Source organism: Strix aluco, chromosome 19 (assembly GCF_031877795.1).
Source record: "Strix aluco isolate bStrAlu1 chromosome 19, bStrAlu1.hap1, whole genome shotgun sequence".
NCBI lineage: Eukaryota > Metazoa > Chordata > Aves > Strigiformes > Strigidae > Strix > Strix aluco.
The window spans coordinates 5071766-5097830 of NC_133949.1; the positions used below are offsets into that span (position 1 = coordinate 5071766).

General features: G+C 49.0%; 1 protein-coding gene across 1 annotated transcript in view; it reads right to left on the reverse strand.

Annotated features, from left to right (window-relative positions):
* Positions 1-19248: 19248 nt before the first annotated feature.
* GALNT17 (polypeptide N-acetylgalactosaminyltransferase 17) overlaps positions 19249-26065 on the reverse strand; it is a 224616-nt gene continuing 217799 nt past the window's right edge. Inside the window, exons 10-11 of the mRNA XM_074845117.1 lie at positions 23189-23356; positions 19249-22549 (exon numbers count right to left, since the gene is read on the reverse strand). Coding sequence (XP_074701218.1) covers positions 22421-22549; positions 23189-23356 — 297 coding nt within the window. The 3' untranslated portion in view covers positions 19249-22420. The remainder of the gene's footprint in view (positions 22550-23188; positions 23357-26065) is intronic.

A 26065-nucleotide genomic window follows, 5' to 3' on the forward strand; every position in this document is an offset into this window, starting at 1 on the left:
CAGGAGACTATCTAGATGCCAGGGAAAGGACAAGGTGACTGCTCCAGAGCTCTTGGCATAGAGGCACTTTATCAAATGACATGGCAATAGGTACGTTGCCAACACTGCTCCCTAGGACCTCAGTGTTATCTAAAGCTCTTGCAGGGGACTGAGCTGCATTAAAACAAGCCAAATCAGATAAAAAGCAAATTCTCCTGTGTTCCTGCCATTTCAGCCAGGTCACAGGAGACCAAGCTCTCCCACCAAAGGACACTCTGTAAGAGAAGACAGCACTATGATAGCACAGCTTTTTAGTTTGTATTGCAAGTCCTTCAACAGAGATGGTCACAAACAACTTTTGGTTAATCCTTCTTTCTTAAATCTGCTCTCTGCATCAAGAAATGATCAGAAGAATCAGTGAGTGAGTTTAAATAGACCCAAAACACAGTCCCAAAGCTTGTTGGAGCTGGGCACAGGGAACGTCACCCAGAGATCTCCCCTGCCCCAGCTTTATGCTGGAAGGTACTTTGTCTGTTGCATGCAGTGGGGACAGAAGTCACAAGTGACCATGTCCCATCACTCTGGGACAACAAACACCTCCATGCCTCCACCCAGCTCCAGCTGTCAGATCCACCAAGACAATGTTTGCAAAACCCCTTGAAGGGGATGGGTCTTGTCCAGGTCTGGGTAAGACATATCTGTAAAGAGAGAAAGGATGCAGCTGAGGTCAGTGAGGAAAGCTCTCCATGTGTCAGTCACGCTTCCTCTCACTCACACCTGGCTGTGACCAACAGACATTTTGGGAAGGATCACAACACTTTCTAATCTTGCAACATGCCAGTGCTTTGGTGCTCGAGGGATGAAAACAGGTCTCAGCACCAGTTCCTGTTCTGGGGGACAGAGTAAGAGAGTTAGGATTTCATCATTTCCCCACATGACCAAGAGCACAGAAATCCTCTCTTCCTATTCTGCTTCCTTATTACAAGGTGGAGGGAAAGTTGCTAAGCGGGAAAGGAAACAGCTCTTTATTCCTAACTTACACCAAAAAAGAAATTGAAAACCCTGGGAGACAGGGTACATAAGTGCCCTTCAGCAGCCCCAGCTCATGCTTACATGCTTATTTGTGTGACTTTTTTTCCACTCAGGATCCAACGTGGCGATGTGCTGAATGGGCTGAACGGGTTTGGTGAAGCTTCATTTCTAAAGATCTGTAAGAGCAGATCAACACTCAGAGCTGCCTGCAGAACTCATATAGAGTTGTAGTTAAAGAATATGGCCAAAGAAAAAGAAACTTACGGTTTTAAATGCCAAGAGAAAATCTATTTCTAACCATTTAAAAGGAAATTCCCCTCCACGCTCTCCTCACACCCTGATAACATTATCTTCATTAGCTTTTTCCCCTGTATTAATGTCAGGAATACTGCTTGCTCCTGGGCTTTCTGGAGAGGTCTCCTTCAAAGAGGATTTTTGCATAATTTACTGCAGGACTCTGGGGAAGTGTCATCAGAGAGTCCCTTCACCAGATCCTGTACTCAGACGCCCTGCTAAGCATCTATAGTTAGAAGAGATGACGCAAGCATTGGTACCTCTCGCGTCCCCCTTTCCTCTCCTCCATCCATGCCGGAGCCGTACTTGCTTTCAGCCAGACATTAATGCCCACACGCTTCCTGCTAGGAGTCCTCTAGGTGCTGCATTAGTCACACAGCTTGTCAACGTGAGCTCTGGGCCAACATTTATTTGAACCCATTTTTTTCCAGCACAACTGCCATTGCCTTCAGCAGGAGTTTGAGCAAATTCAACAGCCAAATCCTTCTCGCAACGGCTGCTGCAGAGCTTGCACGTTTCCAGCACCAGATCTTGCAATGTCTTGCAACAAAGCGCCTCAGACAACTGAGTGGGCTCAGAGCTTGTTCTCCCTCTTGTAGGAGGAGACTTCCCATGAAGTACCTCTCTTCAATGATGCATAAATATTATTTGTGCACAAGGATTTCAGCGATCTGTGCGCTATGCTGGCTCAGCTGCTAAAGGATGAAATTCATCCCCCTCCTCCATGAGGCATGGTACATTTGCTAGGGTGTGGGGTGGGAAGAAGAAGGGAAAGGCATTTTTCTAGGGGAACTTGCAAACCACCTCTTGTGAGAATAGCCACTGGATGCACTGGAAACTTGCCCACCTTCCCACAGTCACTGTGGGGAACAGGGTCTGCTTAACTGAAAAGAAATCAGGAGACGACACTGAAAATCATTCTTCTGCCATTTACAAAGGTCAGATCTAAGAAAAGAATTGTTCTTGGAAGTGAGTTGGGGTCAAAACCAGACAAGCTCTGCTTGTTTTCCATATGAAGCAGAAAGGAATTGCTGCTCATCTGATAACAAAGCCCAAATGCTTCTTGAACATTTGATGTCTCATTAAAATGAGAGAGCAAAGATGATGGAGAGTTGGTATCTCAGGGGGTGGGGAAAACAGTATTTTTGGTGACATGTTGAGCTCTTTCAGAGCTGAGGTTTGGAAGCCTTTGGCATCACATTTCACAGCCAGATCCCAGCAAGAGATTCACTTTTTTCATTTCCATGGATAACTCTTCCTGAACTAAACCCTCTTCTCTCTATTTAAACTACCTTTTTCTTGCAGGCAAGCTCCAACTTCAAGTTTATTGATCTAGTCAAGAGTAATTTCACTTCAAGAGCTTGAGAAATGCCACCTTGAAAGGAATGACAGGGTTCACAATTTCCTTCCTGCAACTTCATTTGCACTTTTGCCTCCCTACAGTTGAGGGCTTATACCAATAACCCAACCTCACCAAAGTAAATCATGCAAACAGTTTTAGAACAAGTGGACTGGGCCAAGAGACTACTAGTTTATAGTATCCTGATTCCTTCCCCTGGGAGACACCTGGGTAGGTACTTATGGGTCAGTGGGATTGGTAGAAGGAGGATCTTGTGTGTGCTAACTGCTTTCCCATAGCCCTGATCTGGTGTCTGGCCCCAGATACTATCCTAGCTCCCTTCCCAAATTTCCCCTGGTGACATTCATTGTCCTTGATTCCCATGACTGTGTCCTCCTCACCAGCCAGCTGAGTCCGGGCAATGCTGAGCTTTTCAGGCTCTGACCACATTTAGTGAAAGTCTCTACACAAGCACTGCCCCTTTGTTAACTGGCACCCTATAGTTACTTCTCCAGTCCCAACATTTCTCTTGATTTGACCACAGCCTCCCTGAAGCTGTCCTGTCCAGAGTTCCTCTCATGCACCCTCCTGACAGTCTTTCAAGAAGAATAAACACACATTCATTTCTTTATGAAACCATGCACTGTGTTTTCGGACAAGATCTGTGAAGTCTAGCAGAGCCATTTCCCTTTCACAGCCTGCCTCAGAGCCCTGGGTTAATGCATCAGTCTGAATCCAACCTCTGCCAAGTTTTTGTTCTCATGTCTTCCTCTACACTATCAAGTACAGACATGTATAATTAGACACACGCCCATCATCTCCATGTGCACCACCACACAATGAACACAAGGCTGTCAGAAGTCCCAACACACTGACCAATTCCTGGAGAGCACTGGGTTGGGGGTCCTTAGTTTTGTCCACAGTGGAAGTATCTAGAGCCCTGGTGATCCAATATGACATGAATCATCATCTCAGCATGACAGCAGTCCCCTGGGACTTGGCCCTCCACCCAGACCAGGTGGGCTAGTAGCCCGCTCTGTAAGCATGGGCTTTGGTAGGAGGTTAGAGAAATTTACAGGTCTTGAGTATTCAGATCTGAAAGTAAATGTCGTGGTTTAACTCCAGCCAGCAGCTAAGCCCCACACAGCCACTCACTCACTGTCCCCGGTGGGATGGGGGAGAGAATCAGAAGGGTAAAAGTGAGAAAACTCACGGGATAAAGACAATTTAACAGGTAAAACAAAAGCTATGCGCACAGGCAAAGCAAAACAAGGAATTCATTCACCATTTCCCATGAGCAGGCAGGTGCTCAGTGGGACTCCATCATGCGTAACGGTGACTTGGGAAGACAAACACCATCACTCCAAAGATCCCTCCCTGTCTTCTTCTTCCCCCAGCTTTCTATGCCGAGCGTGACGCCCTACGGCCTGGGATATCCCTTTGGGCAGTTGGGGTCAGCTGTCCCGGCTGTGTCCCCTCCCGACTCCTTGTGCACCCCCAGCCCCTCGCGGGTGGGGTGGGGTGAGAGGCAGGAAAGGCCTTGGCTCTGTGTAAGCCCTGCTCAGCGATAACTAAACCATCCCTCTGTTACCAACACTGCTTCCAGCACAAATCTGAACCAGACCCCTATACTAGCTACTGTGAAGAAAATTAACTCTATCCCAGACAAAACCAGTACATTCTCCACCCCTTATTCCATACCACTTACATCATGGTCATGTACCACACTATCCAATACAACCTCACTAACCAGCATCTCTCTTCCCATCCTTTGATATAATACACAGATATCATTACCCTACTCTGTGGAACACCCCTGTGAAATATCTGTAAATTGTCCACAAATGTCGACAAAATGTCCTCCGAGTTCATTTAGTCCATGACTTTAGGTTCCATCTGTTATGGTGGTCATTCAGGACAGGAGAGGTGGTGTGTTGTGTGGAGTTATTGGGCACCAAAGCCAGCTCAGGTTGGGTCGCTGCTGCAGTTGCACTGCTTCTTGTAAGGCTTGTCCTCCGCTCGTTTGGGTGGTTCCTGCTATAGTAATTTCCATAACATGCAACTCAAATCCTGGGTTACAACAATTTAAAGGTATTTCCATTACAATCTCCAGCCCTGGTCCCTTGGGGCCAGGTTATAGGGTTTAACACTGCAATGAGCTCCCCACCTTGCCCCTGCTTTGGCTTGGACTTTTCCAGAGACTGGAGTCCCTCAGGGGTTTGCCTGCTCCACAGAATCACAGAATCATCTCGGTTGGAAAAGACCTTGAAGCTCCTCCAGTCCAGCCATGAACCTCACCCTGACTGTTCCCAACTCCACCAGATCCCTCAGCGCTGGGTCAACCCGACTCTTCAACCGCTCCAGGGATGGGGTCTCCACCACTGCCCTGGGCAGCCCATTCCAACACCCAACAACCCCTTCTGGACAGAAATACTTCCTAAGAGCCAGTCTGACCCTGACCTGGCGCAAGTGAAGTCACAGTCTCTCCAGGGCTGTACCTGCTGTGACGCAGACTTAGCCACAGCCACAGTTGCTTTGAGGTGCACTTGTGTGTGACCTTCTCCATGGGTCACAATGCCTTCAGAGATGTACCTGCTCCAAGTGGCCTTACCCATTACCCACAGCCACAGTTCCTTCAGAAGTAAACCTGCTCACCATGGCCTTACCCACGGCTGCAGCCCTCCAGGGAGGTACCTGCTCTGGTCAGGGGCTTACCGATGGCCACATGCTTTGAGGTGCTCCAGCATGACCTCCTGCACAGACACGGATGCTCTGAGGTGTACCTGATGCAGCATGGACTTATCCACAGCTACAGATGCTTCGAGTTGTACCTTCTCCAGCGTGGACTTATCCTTGGGCCGCAATCCCTTCAGAGGTATACCTGCTGCAGCACGGACATAACCACAGCCACAGACACTTCGAGATACACTTGGTCTGGCATGAACTTATTCACAGCCACATATGCTTCAGGGTGTCCTGCTCCTGCGTGGACTCATCCACGGGTCACAGTCCCTTTGATTTGAGTTCACACTGGAGTTCCAGCCTGTCCAGTGCAGCAGCACAGAACCAGCAGCGATGCCCTGGCCATCGGCCAGCCCAGGCGCATCGCCATGGCTGTTATCAGAATGTTCCCAGACACAGCAGAGTCAGATGATCAGCAGCACAACAAGCAGCGAGAGCAAAAAGCAGCCACTAACAAACACTAGACTAAGAAACAGTGAGGCAAGCAAGCCCCATGGCAAGCACAGGAGCCTGACCATTAATAGCTAAACAGCAATAGCAATTGTAAATTTGATCCAGCACATTCCAATCAAATCTGTCATTATCTTGAACCCTTTAAGCCCCATGTTGGGTGCCAAAAGGACTGTTGTGGTTTAACCCCAGCTGGCAACTAAGAGGGATGGCACTGTGTATGTGCGTGGACCTGCATGCTGCAGCAGGGGAATACAACAGCACAGCAATAGCCAGGCCAAAATGTGTGAAACAAGAAACATTACACTTTTTATGCTATAAGCATATGGTGAAATTGAAGAGGAAGCACTAGAGCCAGACAGGCACCAGCACACGCATCCATTGTGTTACAGCCACTAGCAAAAATCCCAATAGCACCAACTGGAAAAGAGCAGAGACAAAAGAGCCATGGGGGATGCAGGAGCAACGCTATGTCCAACTCTGGAGAAGGGCTAACCGTCCTTCCTGAACCCCTGTCCGCAGCAGCCATGGGCAAGAGCTGCTGGTTCTCCAAGCTCACAGCTGGTCTCTGAAATAACCAGCAGCGTTTTGCTCGTGGTGTTTCAGACGGGAGTTCAAAGGTGCAGCCCCCACAGTAACCCACTGCCCCTGTGTGCCCTTTCCTGCTGCTGTTCATTTAACTCCGCAGTCTGAAGCCAGGCTTCCCCTTACTGCACCCTGCCTTTCTGCAGTCTCCAGCCTCACCATCATTTGCAACATCAAAGTGCATGAGCCATTTATCTGCCTTCAAACCAAACCTCCAAAGCCCACGGCAGGTTAACTGGCTCCGTCTTTGCTGCCCGCTCCCACTCTGTACACGGGGGAAAGGAGAGCATGCGCCAAGGGCGCAGGGACTCTCCTGGCAGCCTGTGCTAAATGACATGGGCTGCTGTCTACCTGCTAGCTGGTGTTGGCCCTAAATCTATTCCAGTAACACCATCTGTCGTAACCTTGAGTTGACCTTTATCCATTTCTGTACTGAAATATGTTTAAACAGAGCTTTGTTTACTGCGAGTCATAGAGGGAGGAACACAAGCAAGCCTGTACTACTCATAAAGCCTCAAATCATCACAGGTTGTGCTTCCTCAATTAACACCACTCTTCATTGCACTCCCCATGAAAGCATTGTGACAGATGTTAACAGAAATGTATTTAGCCTCATATCAGGGCTGCACGATAACAATAAGCTCCCCTTAGCTGGGGAAGGGGAGAAAGGCTGAAATTTGGACACTTGATCGCAGCCACTGAAGAGACCACTGAGGAGGCAACGACCTTGTCACAGCTGCCAGCCCTTCCCACGTGTTGCCTTGGTGTATCCCATTGCTGAAAAACTTAGTTTTCCCCTAGTTTGGCTCTTCCCTTGGAGCAGAAGCTCCCAGACCATGCCGGGAGCACCTTGGCTCTCCAGCCAGCTCCCACACCTGCTGAGAAAGTTTGAAATCTCACCCCAAGCATCCAAACCCAAACAGCGAGAGATGTGTTGGAAGTCTCATGTCTGGGAGAGGGAGCGACCTTTCCTCCCTACCACTGGTTTAGTACCTGCGCTTCCAAGCCTTGCTCCTAGATGCAGTTTCCTTTCTTTTTTGCCTTAGGGTCCTGGGGACCTCTTGTGGTGGAAAGTAAAAATGTGTTTATTTGAGAAGAGTAAGAGAGGACTGAGCGGTCTAGGATGGCCAGCTGCAGAGCTTCTTTAAAGAAACTTTAAAAACAGAAAACGGAGGATACAAGATGCTCCCAGACAAGAGCGATTAACCCTCCCCTTGAAAAGACTTCAAACAAATAGTTGTGCCAGTCAAGGTTCCCTGAAGCCTATTCATAGGGATACAGTGAATGACTCCTGGTTTTATAGCACAAACTACACAACCCTGAAACTAGGAGGCTGCAGTGATGCCAAGCCAGTTGTCTCCATCCTTGGAGGTCCCCAGGTGCTCCTGGGAATCAGACTCTGAAGCTTCACTCATCGGTTACTTCCTTGCAGGACCCTGTTTGGAGGAGCGATGACAGCCTGTGTTCATGCACAGTCAGCTTCGCGGTGCTCCGTGTTGGTGTTTCAGCCCTCCAGCCCCGCATGCTGTCTTTGCTGGCTATTTAGTTTGAGGCTTTTTTCAGTACGGAAGAACTCAGAAGAGGAAGACCTGCGCTGCTTGATGTACGGAGCAAGGGCTGTCCCACCACACGCAGTCTGTCTGTCAGCACTTCCACAGCTCAACTGCAGCCTCAACCTCTTGAGGCTGATGGGAAGTGTTGTGTTGGGGATGAGCCCTCAAATAAGGCATATTGCTGTGCTCACCACAGGCACCCAGGAGGGGAGGGCGATGCTGCTATGCTGACGTGTGGTTCTCATCACTGGATTACTTGTTTCAAGACAAAGCTGGCCGAAGAAGGGAAACCAACGAAGAAAAAGCCAAAATAGCTCAAACTAGATTGTGTCTCTGCAAAATGCCTGTGAGTTGCTAAGGAACAGTGGGTGATTTAGTCTCTTTGAAGTTTTTGTCATTCTCTCCAGTCAGCTGGCAAGATCAGCTCTGCTTGGAAAGGCACCCTACAGCACGCAGATGCTCAGGTTGGGTGTCATCGTCGTCCCACCCGCTCAGCCTTGCTCCCTACAAGATATGCTACCAAAGGAGACCACGAAGGCAAGACCCACCCAAAGGTGAATGCAGCTGGGAAGCCTGTGGAGAAGACAGTCCATTTGCTGTGCTGTTGGCTTGCTTATCTACAAGGGTTTTGTTCTTACTATGAAAAAAACACACTGTATTTTTCAAAGGTTTTTTTTCTCAATGAATGTTCCTGCTCAGCATCTCAAATTGCTCAGGACATGCTTAGGTTGGCTGTTTCACACAACCATGCTCCTGGAATCGTTTGAAATGTCACAAGCGACTCACACCAAAGAGGCCTCGGCCCAGTGCATGAGCACAGGGCACTGCTGCTGAAGGCAAAGCAACCTCTGCACCAGCCCCCTCTCTCCTCTAAGCAGCCAAAAGACCTCTCCCTGCCATGTCAAAGCTTTTTAATGTGAAGCTACAATTACAGACCATTCTAGCTAACAACAACTCAACTACTCATCTCTATCTCTCTTGTCTCCAAGTGCCTGAATAATTAACTTGCCATGACTGTTAGCTGTGTCTCTACCAGGAGTGCTTTGGGACCATTCTGCTCCCTGGGAACTGGGCTTTCTTTGGGGGGCAGCGGAGCCCACCCACAGGAGACGCCGTCCTTCAGCCTGTCCCCACCATCCACCCAACTCCCAGGGAATAAGGGACCTGGCACGAGCCCCACTGCCTCGTCACCAGAGGAAATATATCTTTTACTATGATTTGTTCTAATGCTTTATAATATGATCTGGTCTCCTGGGTTTTAGAGAGATGGATAGTTTCTGTAATCCAGGCCTTTTGCTCCAGATGCTATTTTTCAAGGGGCAGATTTATAATTCTCAACTTTTCTCCTTGTTTCTCCTTCTGTTTTCTTTCCACCCTTTTTTGAAAACCATCCTGTCACTCGTGATGTGCAAAGATGCCCCTAATAGCTCTGACATTGCCCCTGATGGTTTGCCAAGGAGTTTAGATGGAGTTTTATTAGACTCACATTATTTCTATGTTGGAAAAATCCAAGACCTCTCCAGACCCAGCAGTTCCCAGTGTTGATGATAACACACCGATGTTTTTGCTGCTTGCACAGCACCGGGGCCATCTCTGCCTCCCATGCTGCCCTCAGAGAGGGCTGGTGATGGGCAAGAAGCTGGCAGGGACAGAGCTGCTGGCGGGGAGTGAGCAAGCAGCTGTGTGGGGCTTAGCTGCCTGCTGGCGTTAACCCACAGCAAATACGAAGGAGGTTTTCTGGGTCAAGAACAGAAGTGGGCAGAGCTGTGTTTGAAGGTGAGGTGTGACTCTGCAGCTCTGTGTTTTCACCAGACACTTCCAGCCTCGGCACTCGACCTGGAGCCGCATCCTGAGGGTGCTGGCTGGACAGAGTCCCCCACCTTTGCACCTCTCTCCAACTGGGCAAATATAAACCATTTTTAAATACACCTTTTGGTAAAGCAAGGCTCAACTTTCTTGGTGAAAGCTTCACATAAAGTCACGTTGTGATCAGGTACCACTCTTAAGGAGGAGCCGTTCACAGCATTATCCAAAAGCCTTTTTTTGCCCCCATTTGGGATTTTCTAGCCCCATAGGCAAGTCCTGGACTGCTCACAGCCTTGCCATCACCCTGTGCTTTTTAACCCCGCCAAACTGCCTGGCTGTTTGGTTTTCAGGCACAAGGTGGCACTGAGGAAGCAGCTTTCCTCTCCGTGTCGCTGGTCTGTGGCACAGCAGTGCCCACGCAGGACGGGGATCCCTCCGGCTGCCCCTGCAGGCACAGCTGCTCGGCGGCAATGTGGGGCTTTAAAGGAAGCAGAAAACCCTACATTCAAAATATCGACCCACAGCTTCACCCTCCATGTGTGTAACAGTTCACTCTGTGAGCCCAGAGGGGTTCAGACACACCCCAGGAGAGCATCACCCCACGGGGGTGCATGCGGGGACCGGCCAGACACCTCCTGCCTCTGCCCAGCCAGGGTACCAAACCCATCCCCCTTTGCAGGTGTTGCCCTCGCACACCTTCTGTGACTTTCCTTCTCCTCCTGAGGTCTCACACCACACGTGGGGCACGGGGAAACACCCCACCATGGGCCACCCCACGCTGCGCTGCTGCCCTCCTGTTGTCACTGCTCCAGCTGGTGATGCACCGCCAGGGACTCGGCTCCCCAGCAAGGACACCCATCCTCTTTCTCCTGCACTTCTGATTTCCAACTCGTTTGGGGTAATTCTTACTATTTTATTTATTTAATTTTTACATGCATGCACTGCAGCGTGTTCCCCTTCAATGGAGATGTGAGCACACAGGAGAGGGCAGAGTGCTCTGCTCTGCCCTGGGATGCAGCAGAAAGGCCCCCAACTAGGGTGGCACCAGCCCCATGGGCAAGGAGTGGCCTCTGGGCAAACACAGAGCACCAGCACCTTCCCAGGGCCTCCTGCTCCAGGGGAGCAGCTACGAGGCTGCTGGAGCACACGAGATGATGGGCATTGGTGGAGGTCCCACACGAGCCTCACTGCGAAGGGGACAGGCAGTGGCTTTCTGGCAAAGCCAGGAGACAACAGCACCCCACGCTGCTGGCCCACATGAGAGGTTGGCCCAAATAGCTGGAACATGAAGCATCTCAGAGCAGCCTCTCTGTGATATTTAGAGAGCCCCCTGGTTCAAGGAGATGGCAGAGCAAGAGAGATGAACACAAATCTAGCAAGAAATAAAGCACTCTGCCTCCTCTCTGGCTCTTGGGATGGGCATCCGCTCCCAGGACAGGCAGGGGTACAGGCAGGCGCGTTGTCCGCAGCCATCTCGCTGGCCTCAGAGCAGAAACAGCTCTGCCCTGCGCTAGGACCATCCTCAAATACTCTTCCCTGCCTCCATCATTCGTCTCAGGCATTTCAGCCACCTCCTTCGCCACGCTTCGCGCTGCTCCCAGCACGGGGGAACCCACGTTGTTCGGGGCACGCGGGGTCTCTCGTAATGAACGGCTGGAGCATGTTGCATACAGCGAAGCTGAAAAATTACAGTCATGAAACGTTAAACACTGCAGTGAGGAGCAAATACCTCCTAGGTAGTTTTCCAGGCCAATGGTTACAGCAATCTCTCTGTATGTTTACACACAAATAACAATAATTAAAGCAAAAACCAACAGAACTGCATGAACTCCTAACCAGATTAAAAATTAAAACCTAAAACCCTCCTTGGAAAACAGTTACACATTTTCTGTGTTGTTTAGCTATTCAGAGTCTCATAGGAGTCCAGTCTTTTAACGAGACATGTTATAGGATGTAATTACATAGGTTAAGATCCCAAGTATTCAGGGAAAAACTCTGTCCCTGCTCCATAGGATGGGAACAGGACGAGTTTTGTGCTCAAAGCCCTCGGCATGGCTGACTTCTTGCGAAGAACAGTATTATTGACTGGATTGTCTATCTGATTGCAGTTTAATAACAAAATTTCAGAGAAATGGATGAGAATTACTTTTCGTAATTTCACTCACAAATTTGCATCATGGGGAAATCATTCATTAAAACATGAAAAATAGCTTGTTTGGTTTTAAGGTTTTAAGGACTCCGGTTTAAAGGTTTGAGTAATAAATACATTTTACTTGCTACCTTTTCCCAGGAAGGATTCAAATACTGTGGGGCCTTCATTTTGTATGCAATCAAATATTAAGTAACATTTTAACCAGCACTTTTCACTCCTCACCTTCCAACTCCAACCGTTAAATAATTCATGCAAGACTAACGACAAAATTCCCCCTCCTGTGGTTGCAATGGACTGATGCTCTTTCACATCCCTTCACCTGCAGTAAAAGTAAATTGGTGCTAACCGGGATCATCGAGGGCTGGGAGCAAGATTTCTGGCTGCGTTTCCAGCTCCGAGGCCGCTTCTGTAGTGAAGCAAGCAGCAGCGGTTAACAGCCAGCTCCGGCGTTCAGCCCGCGAGCACACTCCTTGCAAAGCGTTATTTTTTTAAAATGTGCATCTCAGAAAAATCATGTTTTCCCTCGCCTGCTATTGTCAGTGATCACTTGCCTCCCAGCAGTCAAGAGATAGCAGCTGATTAATATCAAATCTCTGGGAGCTGTTAGATATCCATCAAAGGCCTGAAGAGTGTGTCTTTTGCCTATTGAAACAGTTTAACCACTGATGGGATTATAATTATCTTGCTATCAACTGCAACAAAGCAGCTCAGCAGGAGCTGTTACACTTAAACAGAGGAGGTCAACTGAATTATCCTAGTGGGAAAGTAAATGTGAGACCATGACCTTGCTCTATAGATTGCCTGTAATTAATTGGGTTTATGATTTATATTGGGGTCAAGCTTTCACCTGGCAGTCCCAGGCCAGTGGGTCACACGCTCAGCAGCTGGATGGTCCCTTGCTGTCACTGCCCATTGAGGATTTGGGATATATGAAGCCTCTCTGCACCAAGTGTGGAGCAATTCCTGGCTACAGTAGTCATGGATGAGCAAGATGGAGCTGCAGCTTTTGAGCTAGGAAGCATGAAAGAGCTGCAGCTCACTTTTTTCTGGACCAGAAGAAATATGACCCAGGGAATACATTGAAAAAATCCATCCAGCCTCCCTGTCAGGGCTGGGGAAGGAAGAAAGGCTCAGGCTTGCCATTCAGGCGGGAAAACTCAGCCTAGGCATGCGAAAAATATTTCTGACAGCAAGGACAGTGTTGCCTGAGGAAGCACTCATGAACCATCAGTGGCAGTTCAGGACCAGATGGGATGAGCATCTGCCAGGAAAGGGCCTGGGTATGGCCACCCTGGGGGATGGAGAAGCTGCTCGGCACCTCCCACCCAGGCCCCGCGTGCACTGGGGCTGGGGATGACCCACATGCTGGGGCTGGGGGTGACCCACGTACCGGTGCTGGGCATGGCAGGGCTGACCCTTCCTGGGGCCCTGTGATGCATTGAGCACCTTCCTCATGGCCAAAGACAGACCCATCCTGGAGCAAGCAGCCTGGCTATCTGCCCATTGCTCACCTCACTGAATCTCTTCCAGCTCCCTTTCTTGATTCCTTCCTTCCTCCCCTGCAGCTCCTGGCTTTTCCCCTTGAATTTCCATGTACTTATGGTCCCACTACCTACCCCACTGCAGGGCACCTGGACACGAGGTTCGGGGCATTTCTTCCACTCTCATTCAGCTCTGCTAAGGTAGCATAAAGACTAGTAGAGTATTCTGGGGGTTTTTCCTTATTAGAAAAAAAATACAGTCTTGGCCTACAGCAAACCCAGGTTCCTGAGACCCACATCCTCCCATTTACATTAATCCCTTTACCCCTCCCTCCGCATGAGTGATCTGGACCCTCTCAATGAAGCACCACAGGCTCACCCCACCACCTTGCAGAGGCGTGTCCCCAAATACCATGGCTTTCTGCTGCTTGAAAGCAGGATCTACCCATTGCCTGCACCTTTTCATGGCAGGGAGGTCCCGAAGTCTGGAAAAAACATGGCTTTGGCCATGCGATCACCACCACCCAGCCTGTGTCAAAGCACTGCAGTGCTGGCAGAGGCAGGATGGGTACCAGCTGCTGTAACACGCTGTATCAATGTCTATTTATTAGCAATAAAAAGAAAAAGAAAAGGATTTGGATTATAGGCACTATGATTAAAATTTAAAGAAAGAAACACAGACTGGTTTCCAACTGAAAATGCAAACTCAGAGAGGAAAGTGGTAGATGGGGAATCTAAACAGGAAAACAATGATGTACAAAGAACAAAACGACTAGGAGAGAGAACAGGAATATGAAAAAAACAAAGCAAGAGGAAAAAAGAAGAGAGATGAAAAAAGAAAGAATAAGAAAGAGTGAAAAAAATCAGAAGTGGAAATAAGCAATCAAAAGAAATAGCAAAGGAAGGAGACAGCAAACAAATGGAGAACAGAGGAACAAGGGAGGACAGAGATGGAGCAAATTCATGCAGAGAACAAAGAGGTGAGAATGTAAGGCAGCCCCAGACACAAAAACTAAGACAAGACAGCACTAAAGAGAAAGTAGAACAAAAATAGCACCAAAGGAGAAAACTTGAAGGGAGTGAAGGTACTAGTGAGATGACACCGGAGTCAAGGGGCAGAGCAGAGCGTGGGGGCATCGTGGGAGGGCTACGCCAGGGCAGATGCTGCTCCTGTGCTGCCCTCCTCCTCCAGTGCTGCCCCATGGGATGATGAGGGGGCCCAGGGAGGGTGGGCAAAGGGAGCACGTCATGGCAGAGCCCCACGGCCAGGGCTGGGTCGGTCCCACACCATCTGCCTCCCCACCAAGCCTCTCTCCCTGCCCTGGGGCAACAGGGTCCTAGGCTGCCTGGCCTGGAGCCAGCTCTGCCCACAGAAACCCCTCCAAAGGTGTAACAGCTCCTCAGATGCTCTGAGTCGTTGCAAAATCACCAAATGGCAAGGGGCAGCCATCCTTTCCATCATAATTCCTCCCTCCCTCCCTCCCACAACCAGAGCTCAGGGTCCAGCTGGCTCCAAAACAGACCTGCCACTGGCCAAAACTGTGGCCAGCAGTGAAGCTGGTGGCACCTCTGGGATAACATATTTAAGAAAGGGTAGAAAAATATTGTACGGCTGCTGTGAGAGAGAGAAGTGAGAAAAATGTGTGAGAAACAGCCCTTCAGACACCTAGGTCAGTGAAGAAGTGGGGGGAGGAGGTGCTCCAGGCACTGGAGCAGGGATTCCCCTGTACCCAGTGGAGAAGACCATGGCAAGGCAGTTTGTCCCCTGGCAGCCCGTGGAGGTTAATGGTGGGGCAGATACCACACCGTAGCCCATGGAGGCCCCCATGCCAGAGGAGGTGGAGATGCCCTGAAGGAAGCTGTAGCCCATGGAGAGCCCATGCTGGAGCAGGTTTTCCTGCAGGAACTATGGCCCATGGGGGATCCATGGTGGAGCAGCTTGTGAAGGACTTTATTCCATAGGAGGGACACCACAATGGGACAGGGGAAAAGTGTGAGGAAGGATTGACACAGACGCCCAGCAGTGCTACAGGCTTGGGGAGGAGTGGCTGGAGAGCTGCCAGTCAGAGAGAGACCTGGGGGTGTTGATTCACAGCCGGCTGAACAGGAGCCAGCAGTGTGCCCAGGTGGTCAAGAAGGTCAATGGCATCCTGGATTGTACCAGCACTAGCGTGGCCAGCAGGGACAGGGAAGGGATCTTACCCCTGGACTTGGCACTGGTGAGGCCGCACCTCGATCACTGGGTTCAGTTTTGCGCCCCTCACTCCAAAAAGGCCATTGAATGACTCGAGCGTGTCCAGAGAAGGGCAACGGAGCTGGTGCAGGGTCTGGAGCACAGGTCTGATGGGGAGCGGCTGAGGGAACTGGGGGGGTTTAGTCTGGAGAAGAGGAGGCTGAGGGGAGACCTCATGGCCCTCTGCAACTCCCTGAAAGGAGGGTGCGGAGAGGGGGGATGAGTCTCTTGACCCAAGGACCCAGCACCAGGACAAGAGGGAATGGCCTCAAGCTGCGCCAGGGCAGGGTCAGACTGGCTCTTAGGAAGGATTTCTTTGCAGAAGGGGTTGTTGGGCGTTGGAATGGGCTGCCCAGGGCAGGGGGGGAGTCCCCATCCCTGGAGTGGTTGAAGAGTCGGGTTGACCCAGCGCTGAGGGATCTGGTGGAGCTGGGAACAGTCAGGGTGAGGTTCATGGTTGGACTGGAGGATTTTCAAGGGCTTTTCCAACTGACATGATTCTGTGATTCTGTGAAAGTGTTATGGACCCTTCCTCACCCACCTGCACCACCTGGGCAATAGGGAGGAGGATGAAGAGTTGGTAAGTTGAGCCTGTAAAAAAGGGGGCGTTGGGGAGAAGGTGTTTTTAGTTCTGTTTTTGTTTCTCACCATCCCACTCCATTTTTAATTGCAATAAATGAAATAATTTTTCCTCAAGTCAAGCCTGGTTTGCCCATGATGGTAATTGGTGAGTGATCTCCCTGCCCTTCTCTTGAGCTATGATCTTTTTCATCTTATTTTCTCCCCCTGCCCTGTTGTGAAGGGTGGGTGAGAAAGCAGCTGGGTCAAGCTCACCACACCTCTCCTCAGCCCAGCATCTCTGCAGCCTTGGGAAGCTCCTGCACATGCCACTGACCCATGTGGGATCTCTGCTCCATCCGCCATGTGGGGCTGCATCGCTGGGCCAGTTTTCCCAGGATGAGGCTTCGAGCGCATTTTCAGTACTGAGGAACACTGTGGGAAATAACCCAGCCTCCTCAGGGGGAGCTTGCAGGGCTAAAAGGATCCTCGCAGTAGCTGTTCTGCTCTCAAAATGCCAGAAGTTGTTACCGGTTTAGTGCTGGGTGCCAATTCTGCATCTCAGCACAGCAAATCACCTTGTCCCCACTCAGCTGTTATTTTCCTCCCGGCTGTGATTTCTGAAGAGCACAATAAGAAATTAGTTCCTGCACGGGTTCTTGCCTAACTATGAAATACTTGCCTATAACAATAAAACCTAGAATTACAATAGCCAGGAAAGACATTTGGAGAGCTATTACCCATCACGTCTCAGAGCCACCAGATGGGAATAAAATAAGAAACTCCTCCTCTAGAAAGCTCTCTGGGTTATACAATCTTTCTTCTTGTTATTTTGCCTTCTGTCAGAGGAACAGCACTTGACACAGAGGATCAGGATGGCTGTTCTAGGTAGTGATTCCTGCATGCCTTCAAAATAAATATTTAGCAGTTTAGGAGACCCTGGAGCTAATGCCTAGGTTATTATTTTCCCAATAAATAGCACTGCCTTGAGCACAACCAGTGTGCAGGTTATTTCAGCTGCAAGTGTGATCCAAAGCACTTGGACCAAATTCTCAGCTGGGGCTTGCACGAGTAACCCAAACTAGCAGTCCTGAAATAGGAACCGACCCTTTTTTTCTGCTATAAATTCCTGCCTCAGCCCATAGGTGAGATGCCCGGGGTGAGGAGCCATGGACAGCACCAGCTGCTGCACCCAGCTGAGACATCAGCAGGTATTTATCACAGTAATCCTCGTGGGATGTGACACTTAGACCACTTGCTCTTGACAAGATATCCTGGATGACCGGAGACTGCTGAGCTGGGATTTCAAGCTTGTCGTTTCTACGATGTTATTTTATTTGAATGTGTTGCTAGAAGGATGCTGTCACTTTGCTTCTTAGCAAAAGGCACAGCCGAGATCCCAGTCCCACCAGTGCTGACTTAGCTGAAAACCCTGAATGAGCTGAGCAACTTTACTGGCTTCAGCATGTTGTGTGGCTCCTGCCTATAGAAAGATGTAAAGCCATTAATAATTTGGGGAATTTTCTGATTTATAAGAACAGTGATTCCAGGAACTACCTCCTCCCAACACACAGGATCAGCTCACCTACAAGATCTTGTCCTTACAGTAAAAATGCAGAAGAGCTCAGCCCCTCACCTTCCCGGCACTAGGCTGGTGGGGCTGGAAGGGTTTAAGTCCCTAAAGCTGGCACAAAGTCTTTCTGATGTTTAAAGGATCATCTACACATCACTTTGGTTTGGCAGTGACCGGGAAGGGCCCTTAATAGTTCATCCCAATGTCCTTGGAAATCCAGCTGAGATTCTTAACGGTCATATACGCTTTCCCACTCCCCAACCCCAATGCAAGATGGCTTCTCATCTGCAAAAGATGAGCTGCAGATATTTCAAATGCCTAATTTCACACTGCATAGTGGAGTGCTTAAATCTGTATCTATTAGCAGTGGATGAGTGCCCAAATTGCTCAGTGAGCAAGCAGAGAGGCTTTTCTATTGGGAGTCCACGACTTAAACTTTCGACTTGAAAATGACAGCAGTTTAACTTCATTTGAGGGCTTAGAGGGGACTTTCTGAAAGTTTGGCGCTCTGCCCTGGGCAGCACAAATGTTGCTAAGGGCATCGGAAGAGTAAGAGCTCACTCTGGACTTCAATCCACCATAAAGCACTTCAGGTCGTACCATTTTAGACTGGCTCTTAGGAAGGATTTCTTTGCAGAAGGGTTGTTGGGTGTTGGAATGGGCTGCCCAGGGCAGGGGGGGAGTCCCCATCCCTGGAGGGGTTGAAGAGTCGGGTTGACCCAGCGCTGAGGGATCTGGTGGAGTTGGGAACGGTCAGGGTGAGGTTCATGGTTGGACTGGAGGAGCTTCAAGGGCTTTTCCAACTGAGATGATTCTGTGATTCTGTGATTTTCTATGCTGCAAATGGGACACTCCATGATGGAGCTCTATTTACCACGCTCTGCCCAAACAGGCCCAAGGTTGGAGACTACACTTACCTGGACTGATACTAACAGCCTGCTGTGTCCTCAGCTCGGGTGGGAGAGCTGCTGCTCCTATCAGAACTGCAATGGTGCCCTTACTTCATGGTGCACCCACAGATATACTTCTCTCCTGCATAGGAACATACCTACCCGTACCTTGCTGTCCTTACAAGGACACTACATCACCAGCCAACCTGTTTTTTAGGAGAATATGGATGTAAGAAAGTGGGTCTAAGGAGTGCGCAAGCTTCAGGTTACATTTAGAAACACCCAGCCTGGGTACAGGAACACATTTGCAAGTGATGCTTTTTTACCGTGTAACGTCTCTTTTCAGCTGCTTGAATGTAACTGCATTATCTTGGTGAGTGGCAGCCAGCAGGGATGGATGAAATGGGAGGTTAATCTGCATCGGCCATCTCTCTTGATTTCTCCTTCATTTCCATTTCTTTTTAAAATGGAAGTTCCATTAAAACAGCAGCACTTTTCTATTAAATAAGTAACAGAGAAGAATGACTGCCTCTGTATCTCATCAGCAGTGAATCTTTTTAAAATCACTCAAGAGGCAAGGCTCAAATCATATATTTAATAAGAACCACTTCGATATCACTTTTTAAAGCAATTAACATATTATTAGAGATAAGCACAAGATGCAACAGATCCAGATTTCTAAGACAGATTTCTACGGTTTAGGAGGGTGCAGACGTTGGGTCGTCGCCTCGGCAATCATCTCTGCATGTCACGAACCAATGTCAGAACAGAACTTCAGTTACACGGACAGAGCAGATTAAATTCTCACTTTCAATCCTGATTTTGCTCACGCTGCTTCTTTTCAGTCATTTGAAAGCACTCTGTGTACACCAGTGAGAATGGGCAAACCACCTCAGCAGGGTTTCTGCCCCACCTGAGGGTCCTGGAGCAAAGTGTTCGTTTCCACCGTCACCTTCCTTTTGGATATTCAGGCATTTGTTTTCCTCATGGAGCTGAAGGAAAGGCATCTCAGAACCTTAATGTTTTAAAGGATCTAATTGCTCATTGCCAACAGGCCTGAGGGCAAGCTCCCAAGCGCAGGTACCTCACCTCCACCAGGCAGCACAAACGCCACCGGGCAGCTGGAGGTGCTCAGTGTGCACTCCGCTTCTGCCAGGGGCTGGTGCCTTGTGAGCGGAGCTGTGTGGACACCCCAGAGTGACTTTAGCTGACAATCCGGTGCATTAAATAGAGCAAGTCCCTCCTGCCTGGTGGCTGAAGCATGTCCTGCCAATTACGGTAGCTGAGGTGTAGCCACACATTCATTTCTGCTGCCGGTGACAGGGACAGAAACCTCCAGCAGCTGAAGCAGATGGAAGGCTGGGGGCGGTGACACCTTATACCACCACGATTAAATCTGACAAAGCCCATCTGTTGGCGCCCTGAGCACTGGCAGGACTAGAGCTGAACTGGGAACCATGAATTACAGCACAGGCAACATCTAAGGGCTTTTTGGTTGTTTATCCTGAAACATGCAGGCTTTTCCCAACACTAAACAATATGTGGCTTTCACTGATGACTGACAGCAAACTGATTACTCAATTAAAGGGCATTTTACCATTTTGACCATTAGCTGTGAAGTCTCAAATCCCCCAGACTTTCCTGGAGCCCACTTCACCAGTAAATTACTTTTCTTAGAAGGCAGCAACAAATGCAAGGGGAAACATATCATGCATCTAAAGACATTGTGATCATATTGGTTTTGTAAGTGCTAAAATTTATTACACAGGAGATGATGCAACAGCGAATAAGAGAGCAAAATTCTACATTGACTCCCTACATTGCAATTCAGGACAGCTAAGAGGTTTTACTTCATTAAGGAAAGCAAGGGAAAAAAATCAGAGACAACCTCAATGGACGAGGAAGTCTTGTCAAGCCTAAATGAACAATCAGTCCTATGTGACGCTCATTGCTGTAGAAGGAACAATGAAATATATCTGCTTCTGTTCAATAAATTACTAAAACATCAGTTATAAACCTGCTGCATGGCATTGAAAATTAAACTCATTAAACATCCAGGTAGCTTCATCCTGATGCAAATGGAAGACAGGCATGAGTGCTCTGCAGCAAACAACTCTGTGCACATCCCGTCTTTGGGAAACATATTTACACATACATCTCATATATTAATATATTTTAGTGCACCCTAGCCAGAGGGCAACCAGAAAGAGTATTATTCTGTGAGAAGGACAGGAGATGGGCTGGCTTCTCCTCTCCACTGAGCGAAGCCTGTATCCACTCATTAGTCTAGCATCCATGTAAAGCAACTTTGCAAGACAACATTTCCCTTTTCCAGGTAGCCAGACATCAGGACCCCAGAGCAATGGTCTCCCACAATGGCTGGGTAGATTTGGTAGCCAAGATTACTGTGGGCCAAGAAAAGCAGGTGAGATTGCTCCACCATGCTAACAAGCCTCAAATGCCTTCAAGGTCAAGAATTTCAGCCAAACTGCCATTTATTAGTCTCCCTGTCCCCTCCTTACTTCACCACAGCTCATGAAGGTCTGCAGTGACACACGGTGTTTGGGGTGGACCTTGACCATAGTCACACACTCAGCAGGCAGGAGAGGTGTGCTTGAGCCTCAGGAAGAGAACACCACTGTAAAGTTATGGAGACTACCATTATTGATGTGTTCGTTGAGAGCAAGAATGCCTTAAAAACAAACCCTATAGCCTCCATGGGAGGGAAGCCCAAGGGGGACTTTCTCTTGCGTTACCTGCTCTCAGTCTGTTACATACACCAGTGCATCCATCCTCACTTCTACAAGAAAAGACAAAAAAAAGGTCGGTCTCCAAGGGGACAGTGCCAGGCCAGTCGCCACACTGGGAAGGGAAGGTGGACTTGCAGCTCCCCAGGCTCCCATGAGCAGGAAGCATCCTGCCAGCCTTACTCACCATGCTTGAGTCCAACTGATACCCAAAAGGGCAGACAACTGCCCAAACAGGCAGGGGGACATCTGAGATCTTTTCTAAGGGGAACCCATTGGAGGTCTCCATGGGAGGGACTGGTGCTGCATATGGGCTGGCTTGGCCAACAGCAGTGCATGGGTGATGGGAGAAGGGGCAATGGGAGATCAGTGTTTTTATTCAGCAGTATTTTGTTTGATGACATCTGTGATTAAAAGTTGGAAAGATCCATGGGAGCTACAGGGGTGAGCTTTGACTCTCCCAGACTCAAGAAAGGGGCTGCCGGATGCAGCAGCAAGAAAGGGAGGAGAGGATCTCGCAAAACACCACATCTTTCAAACTCAGCTCATCTGGGGCTCAGCAACCTTCTCCTCTCACAAGCACATACATTTTTATGCTTGCCAGGCAGGTATATCCAGGGTGTCTTGACTCTGATCACGGTGCAAACCCACCTGGCCCTTTGGGAGAGCTTGGAGTCGTCTGAGAAAGCAACAATTCCCTGTCAGTAAAATGCTCACAAGACTGCATGAGCTTATTACAGTCATTCCAGGAGAAATAAGTGGTACCTTTTAGAGTGCTTGCCAGAAGGAAATAGCAGTTCTGACCCAATTCCACACAGTTGGAATCAGCTGTGGGAGACTAATACACAATAAAAATAAAAAGACACAAATGCCCATTTCCCCCATGTCCTCTCCTAATAACATGAATAAAGCTCTGTTTTGATATTTTGTCCTTTCCAAAGGAGTCCATTCGGATCAGTCCAAGTCAGCCGTGTTTCAAGTCAAATTCCCCTGACTCTTCCACCCTTTACTTGATGAAATTTTTAATCGTCCACCTTTGTCCTGTGCAGCTGCGAAGAATCAGATCAATGCCGGCCATTCCCCTGTTCTCCACTTCCAAGCATCGTCCTGTTCCCTTGTTCAGGATGGCACCATTCTAAAATTAAAAGTTATGGGGAAAATATTAAAAAAATTAAAGATATGGGGATGCCTGTGAAGCAAGCCAGGACTGTGCGCTGCCCAGGAGTGCAGCTGTGTTCTTGTGTGCTGCTGGAAAGTGCACAGCACTTAGCTGGGTGATAACGCAATTCAAGCAATAAAATGATCAATGTGAATTGAATGAGCAACCTTTATCATTGACAACACAGGTCCCTAACACATCGGCAACCAAAGGACATCTGTAACCTTTAAACAGCATGGCTGCACCCCTGCGTCAGGAAGGTGTGACACTTCTGTAGAACGTTTATTATTTACACTCTGCTTTGGGACAAAAGTACCATTTTTTCATGTATTTCACCATAGATTATCTATAAGAAACAAAGAAATCTGGAAGTCAACAGCAGGGCAGGTTACATCCACCTGAGGGTATCAGGGAAACTTCTACTGGAAATTGCCCTAAAATACTGTCCCTGTCTCTGATCCCTCTTAACCTTTCCCCTCTGCCCTAGGACCTGGCACCTGCTCTTGCATGGGACCATTTTGTCCTCATCCCACACTGTCTCTCACCAAGGACAATGTGCCATAGCCCATGGTCTGGGTAGCAGAGGAGCAGCAAGGATGGCAGACTGGTACGAACCTGTATGAAACTCCAGCGTTTATGGAGGCTGCTCTTGACCTTCTCGCAATCGAGGAGCTGAGGGAAGCGGCTTTTCACGTTATCCACCAGGCAGCGGGTATCAGGTAGAAGAGTCGTGGTCCCGAGGGCACCGAGATGTAGGAATCCCTCCTTGGTGTAGCGTGCAAGCTGGGGACAGGGAAGGAGAGGAAGAGGCAGAAGATCATCAGTATCTTTGGAGCATCATTAAAAAGCAGTAGAGGAAAGGACAAGTTTGCAAAGCTCCAGAAAAAAAAATCTGTGAGGATGATGCACAGAGAAAGTACAACTGACAAGAGGAAAAAAAACACAACTTTCTCTAGCTTTTTTTTCTTGTTTCAGGGTTTTTTTTTGCAGATGCAGGTGAGGAGCTGGAGCACAGGGAAGGGATAAGAATCACTCTGAGCCTTCAACCCATCATGGGGCAGACTCCTCCAGCCTCCTCTGGGCCTGAACACTCTGTAGGTTGGGGCAATGGATGATTTCCCCTGGTTTTCAGCCAGAGCCAGCTGGCTTGGCCAGTCATGCTGGCCCAGCCTGTGGCTTCTCGCATGCTTGGCGAGCCAGCCTTGCTTTGGCCTGCAAACGATGTTGCTGGTGTGTCTGGCACAGCCCCCCAGCAACTCCAACAGCAGCCGCGCAGCATCGGCAGCCAAAGGGGGCCAATATATAATTGGCCCCGTTCCCTGGGGATGAAAGCCCAAATCCTCCCCAGGGCTCAGCACTGAAGCAAAGGCTCAGGATTGCAGATAACCCCCTGCAACACCCCCTGCATCCGACCGCTCAGTGCTCCCAGGGACCCATCTCGGCTGCCAGAGAGATGCAGGCTGGGAGCACGGGGCAGCGCCGATGGTCTCGGGGGCGTTGGGCAGGCAGCGTGCAGCTGGCACCGAGATGGCACCGAGACAGCCCCGCTGCTGCAGCAGGGCCACACACAAAGGCCTCCTCCATTTGCAGTGTTTAAGGAATCCCACCAAAATATTTCCCTAAACATATTTAAATTCAGGAGTGAAAAAGAGATGAATGACAGCGGCCTGCCTTTTATAGTTCAAGGGAAAGATATACACAGCTGCTTATTTAAATTATGAATCAATCCATTATCTAGCAGACAAATAAGGAGTATTCAGTACATTAATTAACTGAGCATATCTGTGACCCAGATGCTTAAAAAGAGACAGTAAATCGCACTGGGAGTTCGGGTTATCTTGGTTAGAATAATTAAACACTGAAAATCAAGTTAAAACAATGTAACAGGGTCCGACTCCAGCTAGTAACTGCAGATACAGTTATGGTGCTTGAAGCCAACTTTGCCTTCCCTCCGTGATGCTGGTTGCAGGTGGAGGTGTGCTGGCCCCCATGCTGCCTGTCCTCCTTGGGATGGGCGGCTGGCGCGCCCTGCTCCCAGCTGCTGGTGGAGTTACATGTTTAGCCAATGCGTTGTGTATCAAAGCAAGAACTCCCCTACTTTATACCTCGCCGAGGTTCATTTGCCAACGGTATCCACTCCAGAGGGGGATTCAGCTGTGGTACAAATGCAGAGGTGTGCACCAGGGCAGCCCACACCCTACAACTGATGCTGGCGTGCGGCAACGTACAGTACCACAGTACAGTATCTGCTCTTCTGCCCCCCAAATCCCTTTGCAAGACGGTGCAGAAGAGTGCATGCCTCTTTAGCTTTACAGTAATTCCTCCTCCAAAGTGCTGTGCTGGCACAGCAGCGATGGAAAGAAGGGCAGCCTGCAGAGCTTAAAGCCATAACCATCACCTCCTCCTCCTCCCACCAATTCACTGTCTCCCCCAGACACGGGGTGCCCGACCGCAGAATGAGGATCCCTTCCACCACTGAGCTCAGCTCACACTGTGCTGGGCTCCCGGCATTGGAGCTGCCCTGTGCATGAGGCTGGAGCTACCTGGGAATGACCCCCCTGGGCATCTCCAGCCCAGCTGAAGGCTCAGATTCACATTATTTGTTTTTAGCAGGTTGCTGTTTCGATGAGCCAAGCCTCAAGCGAGACAGTGCTCTCAGCCTGACACTGTGTTCTTAACCATGCAACTCATCTGAATTAGTATTTCACCACCAACACAGAGGATGAGGCCACCTGACTTGCAAAAAGAAAGAGGTATATAAAGGAAAAGACAAAAAAAGACAAGCCCTCTCAATGACAGACATTAGAAATCATCCAGAGGTCCCAAACGGGCAGTGCAAGTTACTATCCTCCTGCTTCCGAAATGTTTCCTACCATGTAAATAATTAGTGTGCTAGACACTAGACACTTCCTTTTTTTATGATGTTTGGCAGCTTGTCTTCAGACAGTTGGCCTAATGCCCACAAGGCAACATGATTTCTGCTCTTACATGTTATCGCCTAATGTGGTGGGAAAAATAAGTAGAGCAAAAATCAAATCTTTCCTGAGGAAGGGAGTGGGGCGGGGGCTGCAGGGAGAGAAAAGAAGCTGAAAAACAAACATGGGTATTATGAAAAATGCATTAAGTGTATCTATAAGATGTGTCATCTACTATGTATAATAGACAGATAAATAAAGCCCTGAACATGTGTCTGGATCTAGCACACTGCCTAACGCCTGATCGACTCTGCCTAAGCACAGCAGAGGCTCAGCAACAGCCGTTGCAGCCTTCGAGCCTGTCCAACCGCCAAACCTGAGAGTGATTATTCCCAAAAAATCCCAACTCATGAGTGAGAGCCCCACTGCGCTCCCAAGACATTTAGGGATTTTTTTTTCTTTTGGGATATTTTGCCTTTGATGCCTTAATTCTTTTGTTATTTTGCTCTTCTCTGGAGCAATCTCGGGGTCTCAACCACAAGGTGACAGTGAGGGGGTGAAGCACTTGGAGTCCTGC